The 14692-nt window shown below is 36.4% G+C and overlaps 1 protein-coding gene across 2 annotated transcripts in view; it reads right to left on the bottom strand.

Moving 5' to 3' along the window:
• Positions 1-3528: 3528 nt before the first annotated feature.
• The window catches only part of ATAD2 (ATPase family AAA domain containing 2), a 68493-nt gene continuing 57329 nt past the window's right edge, over positions 3529-14692 (bottom strand). Inside the window, exons 21-29 of one of the 2 annotated variants that reach the window (XM_030304008.1) lie at positions 14270-14466; positions 13563-13722; positions 10763-10885; positions 10494-10637; positions 7829-8224; positions 6120-6253; positions 5151-5279; positions 4360-4411; positions 3745-3917 (exon numbers count right to left, since the gene is read on the bottom strand). In XM_030304008.1, the coding sequence (XP_030159868.1) occupies positions 4367-4411; positions 5151-5279; positions 6120-6253; positions 7829-8224; positions 10494-10637; positions 10763-10885; positions 13563-13722; positions 14270-14466 (1328 nt within the window). In that variant the 3' untranslated portion in view covers positions 3745-3917; positions 4360-4366. Of the gene's footprint in view, positions 4412-5150; positions 5280-6119; positions 6254-7828; positions 8225-10493; positions 10638-10762; positions 10886-13562; positions 13723-14269; positions 14467-14692 lie in introns of both variants that reach the window. The other variant, XM_030304007.2, reaches the window with a different exon arrangement.

Raw genomic sequence — 14692 nt, 5'->3', positions numbered from 1 at the left:
AAAAAAAAAAAAAAAAGCCCAGACGTAGTTAAGGACTTGAATAGCAATCCCCTAAAGTTATTATGAGCAAGGTTCTTTCATCTTATACTTTTATGAAGCAGGGCATGGGTTCCATCTTTAAGGTCACCTCATGGTCCAAGATAGCTTTTGGAGTTCTAGCCATTTTATGTATATATATATTCTAGGCAGCAGGTAAAATGAAGCACAGGTCAGGAAGTGTTCTCGGGGTACCCCCTCCCTTCCTAGCAGCTCTCCTAGAAATTGTGCACACTTCCCCTTGTATCTCATGTGGTCACATGGCCACATTTTGCTTCAGCGTTAGCAAACATAATCTCCCAGGACAGATTGCTCTGGGTATTGTGATAAGCAGAGAGAATGGATATTAGGAGGCAAAATGGCTATCATTTCCTCTATGTCCTAATATAGAGTTATTTTTTATCCCCACAGTATCCCTCAGCAAGAGGTCGTTCCTCAGGTCCTAACAAAGTTAGGGGCAATCTCTCAATTGCAAAGAAGTAATGTATATGTGTGGGTGGGAGGGTAGCAGGGAGAAGACAAGTAAATCTGAAATAACATCAACTAATCCTACAGTGCATACCAATCGGGATCCCTGAAAAAATCAGTTTTAAGAAAGGCAAAAGGGGAGACAGGCCCCCAATCCTTATGAGTGGGCTGTGCACAGTGATCTTCCAGAGTACAGTACTGAAAGGGAAAGAAGTTACTTTACAATGGAGAAACCTGAGAAACACGATTTCTGCCAGGTGGTCAAGGCCAATCAACAGCCATAAATCACATTGATAGTATGTAACCTGATATAATCACTTTACTTTTGTGATCTTCCTCCCCCAAATCTGTAATCCCAGTCTAATCATGAGAAAAACAGGCTAATTCCAGCAGAGGGGCATCTTCCAGATATTTGACCAGGACACTCCTCAAAATTGTTAAGTCATCAAAAACTTCCCCATCTATTACTGAATTGTCTTTTGGTTGGTGAGCTTTAATAATCCTTTGAGATGATAGTATTTGTACAAGAGACATGAAGGTTTTCATTTTGATGAAGTCTGATTTATCTAATTTTCTTTTTGTTGCTAGTGTTTTTTGCCACATTTAAGAAATCATTACCAAATTCAAGGTCATAAAGATTTGTCCTCGTTTTCTTCTATGAGTTTTATGTTTTAGCTATTAAATTCAGGTCTCTGATCCATTTGTGTTCATTTTTGTACATGGTGTGATGTAGACGTCCAAACTCATTCTTTTGCATGTGGATATCCAGCTTTCCCGGCACACCATTTGTTGAAGGGACTATTCTTTCCCTATTGAATGGTCTTAGACATCATTTTCAAAAATCAATTGACCATAGATTAATGGATTTATTTCTGGACTCTCAATTCTATCCCATTGATCTTATAGCTATCCTGTATGCTAGCATCACCTGTTTTGTATATAACTTTGTGTTAAGTTTTGGAATTGGGAAGTGTGACTTTCCCAACTTTCTCTTCTTTTTTCAAGATTGTTTTGGCTATTCAGGGTCCCTTGCAATTATATTATGAATATAGGACTGACTTTCCTGTTTCTGCAAAAAACCATTGGGATTTTGATAGGTATTAAACTGAATCTGTAGATTCTTTTGGTGAATACTGCCATTTTGACATTAAGTCTTCCAATACTTGAATACAAGATGTCTTTCCATTTATGTAGGTCTTATTCAATTTCTTTCATCAAAATTTTGTACTGTAAGTGTACAAGTCTTGGATTTCCTTGGTTAAATTTATTCCAAGGTGTTTTATTATCTCAGACGCTATTGTAAATGGAATTGCTTTCTTCATTTTCTTTTCGGATTGTTCATTGCTAGTATATTAAAATACAACTGATTTTTATGTTGACCTATTCTGCCACTTTGCGGAATTTATTAGTTCTAACAGATATTTTGTGAATTCTTTAGAATTTTGTACATACAAAATCATGCCATTTATGAATAGCTTTACTTCTTCCTCTCCCATTTGGATGCCTTTTATTTCTTTTTCTTGCCCTAATTACTACAGACTGATTGCACTTTTAAGCAAAAAAACCCCACAGAAAACAAAAAACAAAAAAGATAAAACATCCTAGGCTTGCAATTTCAGCATGGTTTTGAAAGTCTGAATAGGAAACATAGACAAATTATTTCCCTGTCCATAGACAGTGTGTCATGAAAAGGACAGGAAGTATGTTCATCTTTGTAGCTAAAGTACAAAGATCATATCAACATTCCAGTGTGAACAGCATTTTAAACTATGCACAGTAATAGATTTTGTACTTGTTTACACTGGATTATCTTTAGGATATTTTGAAATAAGAAATAGAAGCAAGTCTGAGAAGCAATTTTCACCTTTAAAATTTACTACAGAAGCTATACATAAAAAATGATGCATCTGGAGTTACAGAAGATGCATCTGGAGTAAGTTATAATAAGCTTTAATAAAAATGAGTGTATGTGTATGTGTGTATACTTATGTCCAGAAATATATGCTACTTTACATTTTTTCAGTGACTGGCATTGTGTTATGCATTATATAGACAGTATCTATTAATTAAGGTATCTAAATTACTGGGTTTTAAAAGGCTTAATTTAAATACAGTATGCTGATAAATCAACAAAAGGCAACTCACCTCTGAAACTTTTATTTAAAAAAAATTTTTTTTAGGGGCACCTGGGTGGCTCAGTCAGTTAAGCGTCCGACTTCAGCTCAGGTCACGATCTCGCGGTCCGTGAGTTCGAGCCCCGCGTTGGGCTCTGTGCTGACAGCTCAGAGCCTGGAGCCTGTTTCGGATTCTGTGTCTCCCTCTCTCTCTGACCCTTCCCCGTTCATGCTCTGTCTCTGTCTCAAAAATAAATAAACGTTAAAAAAAAATTTTTTTTAAATGGTCATTTATTCTTGGGAGAGAAAGACAGAGCATAAGCGGGGGGTGGGGGGGCGGGGGCAGAAAGAGAGGGAGACACAGAATCTGAAGCAGGTTCCAGGCTCTGAGCTATCAGGACAGATAGCTGCAGGGCTTGAACTCCCAAACTGTGAGATCATGACCTGAGCCAAAGTCGGACACTTAACTGACTGAGCCACCCAGGCACCACCGACCCCCCTTTTAAAAAATGTTCATTTTGAGAGAAAGAGAGCAAGAATATGTGTGTGCGTGCGTGTGCGTGTGTGGGCCCGCGCGCAAGCTGGGGAAGGGAGAGAGAAAGAGAGAGAGAGAGAAAGAGGGAGGGAGGGTGGGAGGGAGGGAGGAGGGTCTGCAATATCCCAAGCACGGTCTGCACTGACAGGGAAGAACCTGATGCAAGGCTTGATCTCACAAACCATGAGATCATAACCTGAGCCAAAATCAAGAGTCAAACGCTGAACCAACTGAACCATCCAGGTGCCCCTGAAACTGTTTTAGAATTCAGAATCTCTCATATGAGATCATTATCTCCTATTCCCCTCTAAAGAAGTTTCCAACTGTTTTTACAAACTAGAATGTCTCTTTAAAAGAACAAAACAAAAGAATATGCATGGTAGTGAATAGTTTTATTGCTTTAAGAAAGAAATGTATTTTTGGTATCAATACAAAATTTATAATATTTATCTTTATATAATTGTATATAAAAGCTATCTATAGAATACAACCTAAACACAAACTTAGAAGGATATAAAGAGTTTTCAAATATAAAACTTTTGTTCTATTAAAAAGATATTCAACAAAGTAATTATTAATACATTTGTGTGTATAATCATAAAAATAAACCAAAAATATTTAAAATCTTTATTAACCCAAATCAGAATTATAAAAATGTTTATCTAAAAAGCATCAATTTTGACATTCATGTACAGAAGTTGTTCAAGGACCTTCCCACAAATCATGACTTGAATCCTGGCTTTTAAGTAACTGGGCAAAGAAAGCTAAAGGAAAACAAGAGATGGGAATTAAAAAAAAAAAAAGAATGGCAAAGACACAATGATTAAGTTTCTAGTCTGATACAAGAAACTATTTTTAGGAAGGAAAAAACTTAAAAGTGCTCAAAACAAAAAATATCAATGTCACTAATTACTCTTAAGTGCCATAAAACATTAGTTATCAAAATTACTTTTATTAAGAGTTGGCCACACTTCATATGCTACAGAATTACTATTACTACAGTGCCTTTTTCAATCAAACTTTCAATATTTATCAGTTATCTCTGTAATTTATCTTACACATGTACATAAATACCAAGAAAGCTTAAATATTTTTATTTACTATTTTAATCTTTTCCTTAAAGATGCAGGATTTCATCTCGCACCAGTTATACGGACACAACAAAGGTGAATTAAATAGGAACTGAATATAAAGAATATTTGATACCAAGACATCATGATCTGGAACAACTGAAGTTTTCTACCTCTTGCTCCATTTTCTAGATAAAGAGTAAGAAGGAAAAATAGTAACTTTCAATATGAAAAAAGCTAAAGAAACATTACATCTATTTTGTCAACAACCTCAAGAATATTATTAACCCATATATGATAGTGAAAATAGAAATTTAGTTCAGTATTTAGGACTATCACACAAACTGATATCACCAATGGGACTTCATTTAAATCCCTTTGAAATGAGTCTGAGATGCATTCATCTTATGTTAAGTTCAAATAGTTATAATCAAGGCACTAGTGTATTTCTAGGTATTAATATTTCATATTTTGTAGGTACTAATGTTACATACATATTATGCTATTTAGGTACCATGTTATACTTAGTAGATATACTAATTACTAAGTATATTATATACTAGTAGCTATATTAGTAGGTACCAGTAGTGTGTATAGTATACTATATTATCATCCAATATCTATTTTTAAAAATTAGTACCAATGCTCACTATAAAGAGTAGGTAAAGACATACAGATTGATCCATCTTAAGTCTTATCTTTAAAAGAGCTTTATATCTTCATCAATACACACACAAAATAGAGATTTTTCATAGTCTTCTAATACAATAGTTGCAATGTTTTTTGAAGAAACACAAACTAGTGAAGTGCTAGATTTCAAAAAGCACAGAACTTGGCTGTGTCTAGAAATAGTCCATAATCCACATATTAAAAAATGGTCTTTAAAAATTCTTATCATCTTATAATTCCTTATATAGATTGGTTTACCTGAATAAGTGCTGTTTTGTCATAGTCCATGCGATGCTGATAAATACATTGGCTGATTACTGCATATAAATTCTCCAACTGAAAAATATTGTATTCTCGACTTTTTTTAACAACAGTCTTCAAAAGATTCTAAAAGAAAACACGAGTGTTTATATATATGAGAGATAAATTCCATGAGACAAGATACTATATTTTTGAAGATGTGGGGAATTTTTAGCATATAAGCCAGAGTGAGGGCAGACCTATTTGGTGAGATGTGATGACACTGCTAGTGGCTCTGACAGTTAGCAACAGTTAACTCAGCATCATCGTTCTGTAATCCTGGTCTCTGCCCTGGGGAACTCCCATCCTAAAAACCGTAGCTGAGGAGGTGTCCAATTGCAACTTTAGCTAGAAATCTCTACGGACAAACTAAAGTCTGTCAAAGAAATCTCAAAGATTAATAAGCAAAAAAGCAACATTTTTGCAGGGTATTTTATGGCACTGTAGGTACCTTATAAAGTGCAACAAAAAGAGCACATAAACGGTGAACTACCTCACTACATCAGTTTTTTTTCTTATAAAAAGGCTTTTTCGTATTTGCTCAATGTTTTTTCTTATGACTGGAATGGACTCACTGGATATCTGTGATGCTTCAAGTCTGGCCCTACAAGAATATGCCATGACCCCTCAGTTAACCAAAAAAATGCCAGTAGAGTTAAGTAAAAATCAACTAAAATGCTCACTGGTGATGGCCATAAAAACAATGTATAGGATCAATAATGCAGACAAATATGTTAAGAAGTACAATATCAATACACTAGCCATCTCTAACTACTGCTTTTATGAAAGTTATTCATACCAAGTTCATCCTTTCATAAAAGGTCATTATTTATTGCGAAATTGATAAAATATACTATTACAAGTCATTTTTGGTGGGTTATATTACTAATCTGCACAATGAAAGCATTACGATTTCAATTTACATACTTTTAATCGCTCCTGGTCCACAACAAGTGAGGGTGTAGGCTGGGAAAGAATTGCCAAAGCCTTTTCAACACTGATGAGTTGCTGTTGCTCTACTTGGGAACGTCTAGCTCGAGTCATTCGCAGAATGCACATTTCTAGGATGAAAAATGAACTATTATTTGGTTCACAGACATTATAATGCTTAACATAAATATTAGGCAGATTACCTAGCAGGACATATTTACTAAATACAGACACTGATTCTGGTTGATTCGCTTTACTGTAAAATTAAGATACTGCCACTTACACACTCAAAAAAAAAAAAAAAAAAGGGAGAGAGAAGTACTTCTCAAATTGAGTTTTTCAAAGCATCCTCAACAGGTTGAACTATTCTATACTTAGATATAAGATTCATAGACTTTAAGAGCTGGAAGGGACCTCAGTAATCTAAGAATTGCAAACTACCACCCATAGGCCTAATTTGCCCTACGGCTATAAATAAAATCTTATTAGAACACAACCATGCCCATTTTACATATGTATGTCAATGTTACTTTTCTAACAGAGTGGACTAGTTGTGACAGGCTGTATGGCTATTTACTATCTGTCTCTTTATAGAAAAAGTTTGCCTATCTCCAACCTAGAATAACCTACTCACTGATAGATAGGAAAAATGAGGTCAAGAGAGGTGAAGAGACTTTTCTAAGGTCAACATACCTAATTGTTGTTAAGAGCTAGGACAAGAACCCAAATCTGCTGATATGTAAACAAGTATCTGTACCCCATTAAATAGTATTCTTTTTAAAAAGATGATAAAAGAAAAAGAAAACTCTGAATCCACATAAAACATACTGCCTCATATAGCCAGAGGACTAACACCTAAAATATCCACGCTGGAAAGGCTATATCCTAGTCCATTATGCTATGGTTACTCAAACACACTAGAACTCATTTCAAGGAATTGCTTGATAAAAGGTTTCCCTACAGCCTATAAGCCACTGGGAAAAAAAAGTCTCATTAACATTATCAATACTTGTTTTTGACCAAAATAAATTTTGACTCTGTTACCCCTCTTTTTGCTTTTTAAGACTAAATAACGTTTGGCTTTTCCAAAACCCAAACAAATCTACTGCTAAAGATCCAAGAAGATTCAGACAGAAGACAATTCTAAATGAGTAACTTTGGGAGCAGGATCATTACAATAAGTAGAAATAATCTTGGACTTAACCTTTAAGAGACGCAGAGGAATGATGGGGGTGAGTGATGTTCTACACCACTCAGCTAGGATCACAGAAAACTGCTTCTCTTGCTTAAAAAGAAGAGGGTATCCTGCCAGTTTTTAAAAACTGTGTAGCCAAGTACTTTGCTACATGCTTTAGATGAATTCTTTTATTCAAGTCTCAAAGTATTTCATTACCTGACTACCATCCACCCCAATTTTGCCGATGAGAAAACTGAGACTGATAGGACAAGACCTTGCCCAAGGTCACAAGCTACTAAGTAGTGGACTAGGGGTTCAATTCCAGGTCCATATGATGCCACACTATAGTTTTAGCAGTGATTTACAAGCTAAATAGCAAGTAAAGTTAATGCTAATTTGTTTCTAATTAACACCTGCATTCTGAAAGAAAAGGAAAAGGAATAAACTGAAATGGTAATCAGTCATTTAAGAACTTTGAGTGAAACATCTTTTAAAATTATAATTAGTAAGTTGCTTGAGAAAGCCTTACCTTTAGCTTCATTTTCATCAGAAATATCTATTATCTGAGAGCCAGAAGCATCTCCGTTGCAAACAATTTTATCTTTCCTCAATTCTGTGCATGCTGTAGTTTTCCCAGATTCTTCAAGTTCATGCTCAATATCACAAATACTTGAGTTATTATTCCCCAATTCTATTTTGCTTTCAGAGGCATTTTGCTGTTTCTCATTTTCTTCCACTGAGGACTCTCCTGTGTTTCCAGTCTCATTGTGGTCTACACTTGTGTCTTGATTTTCCTCTGTATCACTCTCAATTTTGTCATCTGTGACATTTTGGCTCTCATCTTTCACCTGTGAAATCCTCCTTCGTTTTGTTATGGTGCCTAAGTACCACTTTGACTTTTTGCGGATTTTCCTCTTCAACTGAGCTTCAAAGAATTTAAAGAAAAGAATAGAAGAACATTCAGCAATTTTCTAAAGTCCAAGTAAGTGGGGAAAAAATACCTCCTGATATATAAGAGGGTAGAGAGCTTGAGAAGCCACTACAGTCTTGTATGATTGGAACACAGAAACAAAGGTAGAGAGCACTGTAAGAAGAAGGCCAAAAGAGGGCAATCACCTGTCACCCTAAGGAGCTTGGATTTTACCCTGAATAATTTTTTTAAAATCTTGAATAATTTTAAGAAGGTCAATTACATGAATTGTCCAATGACTGAATTACAAAAATCATTGTGGGAGGAGTATGAAGAATGAACTGGAGGAAGGGAGGGCAAGACTAAAAATAGCCTATACTTATAGTGCCTACCATATAGTGGGAACTCTTCCAAGCTGTTTTTTTTTTTGTTTTGTTTTGTTTTGTTTTAAATTTTAAATTTAAATCCAAGTTAGTTAACACATAGTATAGTAATGGTTTCAGGAGCAGAATTTAATGATTCATCACTTATCTAGAACACCCAGTGCTCATCCCAACAAGGGCCCTCCTTAATGCCCATTGCGCATTTAACCCATCCCCCTACCAACACCCCTCCAGCAGCCCTCAGTTTGTTCTCTGTATTTAAGAGTCTTTTATGGTTTGCCTCCCTCGCTGTTTTTATCTTATTTTTCCTTCTCTTCCCCTGTGTTCATCTGTTTTGTTTCTTAAATTCCACATATGAGTGAAATCATAAGATTGTCTTTCTCGAACTTATTTCGCTTAGCATAATACCCTCCAGTTCCATCCATGTTGTTGCAAATGGCAAGATTTCATTCTTTTTGATTGCTGAGTAATACCTTCCAAGCTCTTTATGTGTGTACTGACTCACTGAAATTCCACTTTAACCTGATCAGGTTTGCGACCATTATCAACATCATTTTACAGCTGAAGAAACTAAAGATATACAGAGATTAAACATTCTGTCTGGGCTAGAGGCAGGATACCTACACTGAAATATTATTATGCTTGGGAGATGCATCCATACTGTGGCACACACTTCAAGTTTAGTCATTCTCACTGTTGTACAATAATTGATATTTCCCATTCTATTGTGGCTTTTTTAGTATTTATTATATATATATATTTTAAATGTTTATTTATTTTGAAAGACAGTGCAAGCGGGGAAGAGGCAGAGAGAGAGGAGAGAGAGAGAGAGCCCAAGCAGGCTCCACACTGTCAGCACAGAGCCCAATGTGGGGCTCCAACCCGCAAACCAAGAGATCATGACCTGAGCTGAAATCAAGAGTCAGCCAGGCCACTCAAAGGACTGAGCCACCCAGGCACACCCCCATTCTATTGTTGATGGACATCTGGATTGCTCCCAGTGTTGGACTATTATGAATACTAGTTCCATGAACATTCTTATACATGTATTTTGGTGAACATAATGTATGCATTCCTGATGGGTATATAGCTAGGAATGGGTTGTTTTAAAGAAGACGTTTTCCACGTCCTCAATTTCCACACACACACACACACACACACACACACACACACACACACAAACACTCAATTTGATCAAGAGCATTCTGGTAGGTCAGCTCTCTTGCTGGTGTGCCTTTCTCATCCTCTTTTTCCCAGCTGCCTCCTCACATTTTTACAAAAGAAGGGGTTACTCTATCTCAAATCACTTACCCCAGGATAGACTAACCGGCAATACAATAAGGGAACATCCCAACCCCTGCAAAACACACACACACACACACACACACACACAGAGTTTTAAAAATTTTGTTTAAAAGCATCTGAGATCTAACAAGGCACTGAGGAATTATGGCACCAGAATCTGGGAGAACAAACGAATAACTAAGAATCTAAGATCTGAGGAGAGTCAGACATTTATGGGGCTCAAAGAACAAAAACTAGAATTAATAAGAGCCTTCCAAGGAAGGGAGGCCCTGGGAAAACCCATAGGCTTTGGATTAGTGCCTGGTGGAGTTATACCCTAAGAATAAGGAGGAAAGGGACACAAACTGGAATTTACAGAAATGAAATTCAATTTCAAATCAGTCAATCCTGCAATTAGATGAAGGTGAACTGGGACTACAAGCGGTATATCACTATAAACCTGGATGTATTTCAACAATGCAAAGTTGCCTTAATACTAACAAAATCAAGGTAATTCATCACATTAATATAAATAGAGAAAACTAAAGAGAAAGTAAATGGCATCAGTAGAGAATAAAGGCTAGTTTCATAAGTAAAAATTACCCAAGTGCACTTACCAGGAGTACTGCAAGCCACAGGAGTACTGGGTGTCTTTAGTTTATCATTCTGCTCTGATTCTGATCTTTTATCACCAACAGAGGTGGAATTTTGCTTTGGCATCACATGATAGTAAGATGGGGCATATTTGGAGGAGCTACAACCTTATAAGTAGACATGGAATATCAAGTCAAATGTCCAGATCTCAAAATTACACGAAGGATTAATTAAAAGAACTCAATACACTAAATGAGAAGCGTCTTTTTCTGATGCCAAATCATTTTCCTACCTCTCTTCTTTCTAGATTCCTGAATTTCTTCACAAAGCTGCTCAAAGTCTTCATCAAGTTCTTCTTTAATTATTGCATAGGCAGTATCTCTTAAAGCACAGGCTCTATGCCTAATTAGACGATCTGAGAAATGAACAAAGGATATAATTTTAAAATTTCTTTTTAATAATTTCCCAAAAATAAACTCAACATGTTGGGCTAAAATTGTGGGGGGGCGGGGGGGGGGGGGGGAAAAAGAAAAGAAAATCAAAATTCCTTTTTTACTTTTACCAGGAAGACTAAAAGTTACTGGAATTGTATTGTTCTGTTTTTGCTGTTAATCTAATGTTCTGGATGTCAGATTTAATTCAGCAGACTAACCCCAAACAATTTTATTGCTCTGTCCTATCTAGCTCCCTGTGAAATATCAGAAAAAAATAGAAGAATCAATCAACAGCAAGACTATATAACAACAGGACAACAACAAAAACAGCAAGGAAGGCTGTATCATTAGTGAGCCAGGGATGTAAAAGAATTTTAGAAGATATAGAGACAATGTTACTGCATTGACAGAGAAACTAAACAGAAAGACAATTAAATAGCAACCCTATACAGGAAACACTGGAAAAGCCCCCTAAACTCAGAGTCCAAGCACTAAAAACTGGAATATGCTTTGAGGCAGACGGCAGGTAATAACTGAATGTAAAATTGCTTGAACACCTGGATCAATTCCCTCATAAGGCAATAGGCAATATTCACACCCAGGTTAAGAGTTGACAGCAATAGCTATAGTATCAGAAAGATTCCTCAGGGGATTTCAAATTCGGGCACAGGCAAAAGTCTAAGCACTGATTCCCCAACTATGGTAGCATGAGCATCACTTGGAACCTTGTCAGAAATGTAAATTCTCAGGCCCTATCCTACATCTACAGAATCAGAAACCATGGAGATGGGGCCCTACAAGCTGCATCTTAACAAGTCCTCTAGGAGACACTGATTGCCTGCTAAAGTTTCAACACCACTGGTCTCAAGTAATTTTAGATTGTCATGATGGACAGAAGCAGCAGCAGCAGTATGACTGCAATGAAACAGAAAAAGTCCTCAGCCTTCACTGTAAATGCTTCCTTCTTTCGACAATTAAGAGGTGTTCTCAGGTTGGTAACCTGTTTCCCAGGGTTTACCTATAGAATTCTGAATTACAGGGAAATGCCTAGGGAAGATGAGGGTAAGGACTGGGAGGGGAAGAACAGAGAGCTTTTCAATTGTTGAACAAACTCTCAGTAGGTCCCTGTGCTAATCAGGTCAATTTATAAACCCTTCCAATTAGAAAACAGAAAGCCAATGTACTGGAGAGAGAGTTAACAGGACTATTAAAAAAAAACAAAAAACCAAAACTATCCACTGAGAGTAAAGGACACTAGCCACAAAAGAAAAATAGGAAGCTAAGAAAAAGAAGCACCTAAGAAAGAATATTTTTGGATATGAGTAAGTTTATATCAGATATATAGATAGATATATTACATATATGAACAAGTGTCATTAAAAATTCCCTTATTTTATAAATTTTATTTATTTTTTAAAGACTTTGTTTTTAAGTAATCTCTGCACCCAATGTGAGACTCAAACCCACAATCCCCAGATCAAGAGTCACATGCTCTACTGACTAAGCCAGCCAGGTGCCCTTACAAATTTTATTTTTTAATTGCCTGTGTAGGTGAGGACAGAATGGGTATATGTATAGAAAAGATCTAAAAAAGTTATCCCCAAACTTAATAGTGTCCACCTTTGGAGAGAGAAAATGGGCGACTTATTTTTTATTGAAGTGTAGTTAACTTATAATATTATATTAGTTTCAAGTGTACAACACAGTAATTCAATATTTATATACATTATGAAGTGATCACCATAATAAATCTAGGAGGCTTGGTTTTAAAAATATAGGGGCGCCTGGGTGGCTCAGTTGGTTAAGCGTCTGACTTCGGCTCAGGTCATGATCTCGTGGTTCGTGAGTTTAAGCCCCACATTGGGCTCTGTGCTGACAGCTCAGAGCCTGGAGCCTGTTTCAGATTCTGTGTCTCTCTCTCTCTGACCCTCCCCCATTCATGCTGTCTCTGTCTTAAAAATAAATAAACGTTAGGGGCGCCTGGGTGGCTCGGTCGGTTAAGCGTCCGACTTCGGCTCAGGTCATGATCTCACGATCCGTGAGTTCAAGCCCCGCGTCAGGCTCTGTGCTGACCACTCAGAGCCTGGAGCCTGTTTCAGATCCTGTGTCTCCCTCTCTCTCTGCCCTTCCCCTGTTCATGTTCTGTCTCTCTCTGTCTCAAAAATAAATAAACGTAAAAATAAATAAATGTAAAAAAATTTAAAAAAATTATTAGCAAGTATTATATATTACTTTTGTAATAAAAACTGCAATGGTCTAAACTAAGAAAATTCTTTTGAACCTTTTTTTATTACAGGGTGTTTATTTTCTACTTCGAGACAGAACACTGATAAACAAATGAAAGAAGTGAGGTTGTTAGTGATTCTGTGTTTCATTAGAGGATACGTCACACAACAGTTAATAAATACAGGCATTTTGGCATCAAAGAAACATGCATTCAAATTTTGCCTCTGTCACTTCCTGGCAGTATGATCCTGAATAAGTTTTCTAACCTAACTTCATTTTCCTCAACTGTAAAATGAGAATAATGCTGTATTCAATGGCATTGTGAATGTAAAATGTTTATAGTATATTACCTGGCATACAGTCAACCCTCACTAAATGTTAGCAGTCCCTGTTCCTGCCCCCTCCCTGGGGAAAAAACCCACTAATGCTTACCTCCAGGATCCCTATCCGGATTGTATTCTAAAGCATTACTACAGATCAGATCAATATCACTCAAATAGTCTTTCACAGTCAGATACTTGTGGAGATCAATTTTACTGATCACAGATGAAAGGTCCATTGGTTGCTTTATCACAGTGACATAATCAGGAACCTAAAATTCAAGCAAATCACTAAATGAACTCTGAACATAAAAACACTGGAGTCTAGCTGCTCTGCCAGGCAATACAGGGGTGAGAGAATAAATCTATAAGAAGTAATGATAATATATTAATATTAAACCTTTGACTCTATTTAAAGCTGGTTTTATTTTGTATTTACTCTTGTTCTTGGGCACCCATATCTCCAGTAATATCTTATACCTCTTTCCTTGTCCAAACGCCACCCATCCTTCAATGTCAACTTAAGATTTCACTTATTCAGCTTATTATTATTTCAGCTCATTCTAAACCGTGTAGGTTACAATAATATCATGTAGCATTAAGTCATTCTTAAATCACAAAGTTCACTGGCTACTCTCTGGAGGAAAGAAAAATGTGTTACATAGTTCTTAAGTCTCCATGTGCTTAGGACACTACTCCATATATTCCACACAAAGGAAAGAAGTTCAGAGTGTAGACAGGGAACCACATAAACTATTCAAATATTCTCTAATAATATTATAATTTAGAACACATTTGATCCAAAGATTAAATCAATACCTCATCAGGGTCAACAGGTTTAGTAAATACTCTGAATCGCTTGTCAATAGCAAGCCTATGTGTAACATTTCTCAAGAAAATCCTCAGTTCTCTAAATGTATCTTCTTCTTGTTCTTCTAGTCGTTTCACTTCTTCTGCTGTTAGAGGTCTTGGCTCAGGTGGTGGTGCCACAGGGAGAACCTCCAAGGCCTGCAAAACTTCACATGAATGGAAGATTTTAGTTACTACTCTCTCATCATATCAAGGGCGACAAATAATTTGGTGCACACAATAGCCAGGCTTTCAGGGGTTATCCTCCTTATAGACCCCAGGAATAGAGGATTTGAAACACTAAAGTGTTACCATAATCTCTATCCCTACATCTCTTCCTACAATAATTGGTAACTTGTAATCTGGAATGCGAATTCCTAAGTCATTACCTCT

The sequence above is a fragment of the Lynx canadensis genome, chromosome F2, assembly GCF_007474595.2.
Source record: "Lynx canadensis isolate LIC74 chromosome F2, mLynCan4.pri.v2, whole genome shotgun sequence".
Lineage (NCBI taxonomy): Eukaryota > Metazoa > Chordata > Mammalia > Carnivora > Felidae > Lynx > Lynx canadensis.
Note: the sequence above shows the minus strand (reverse complement) of the source record. Positions and strands in the feature narration are given on the sequence as shown.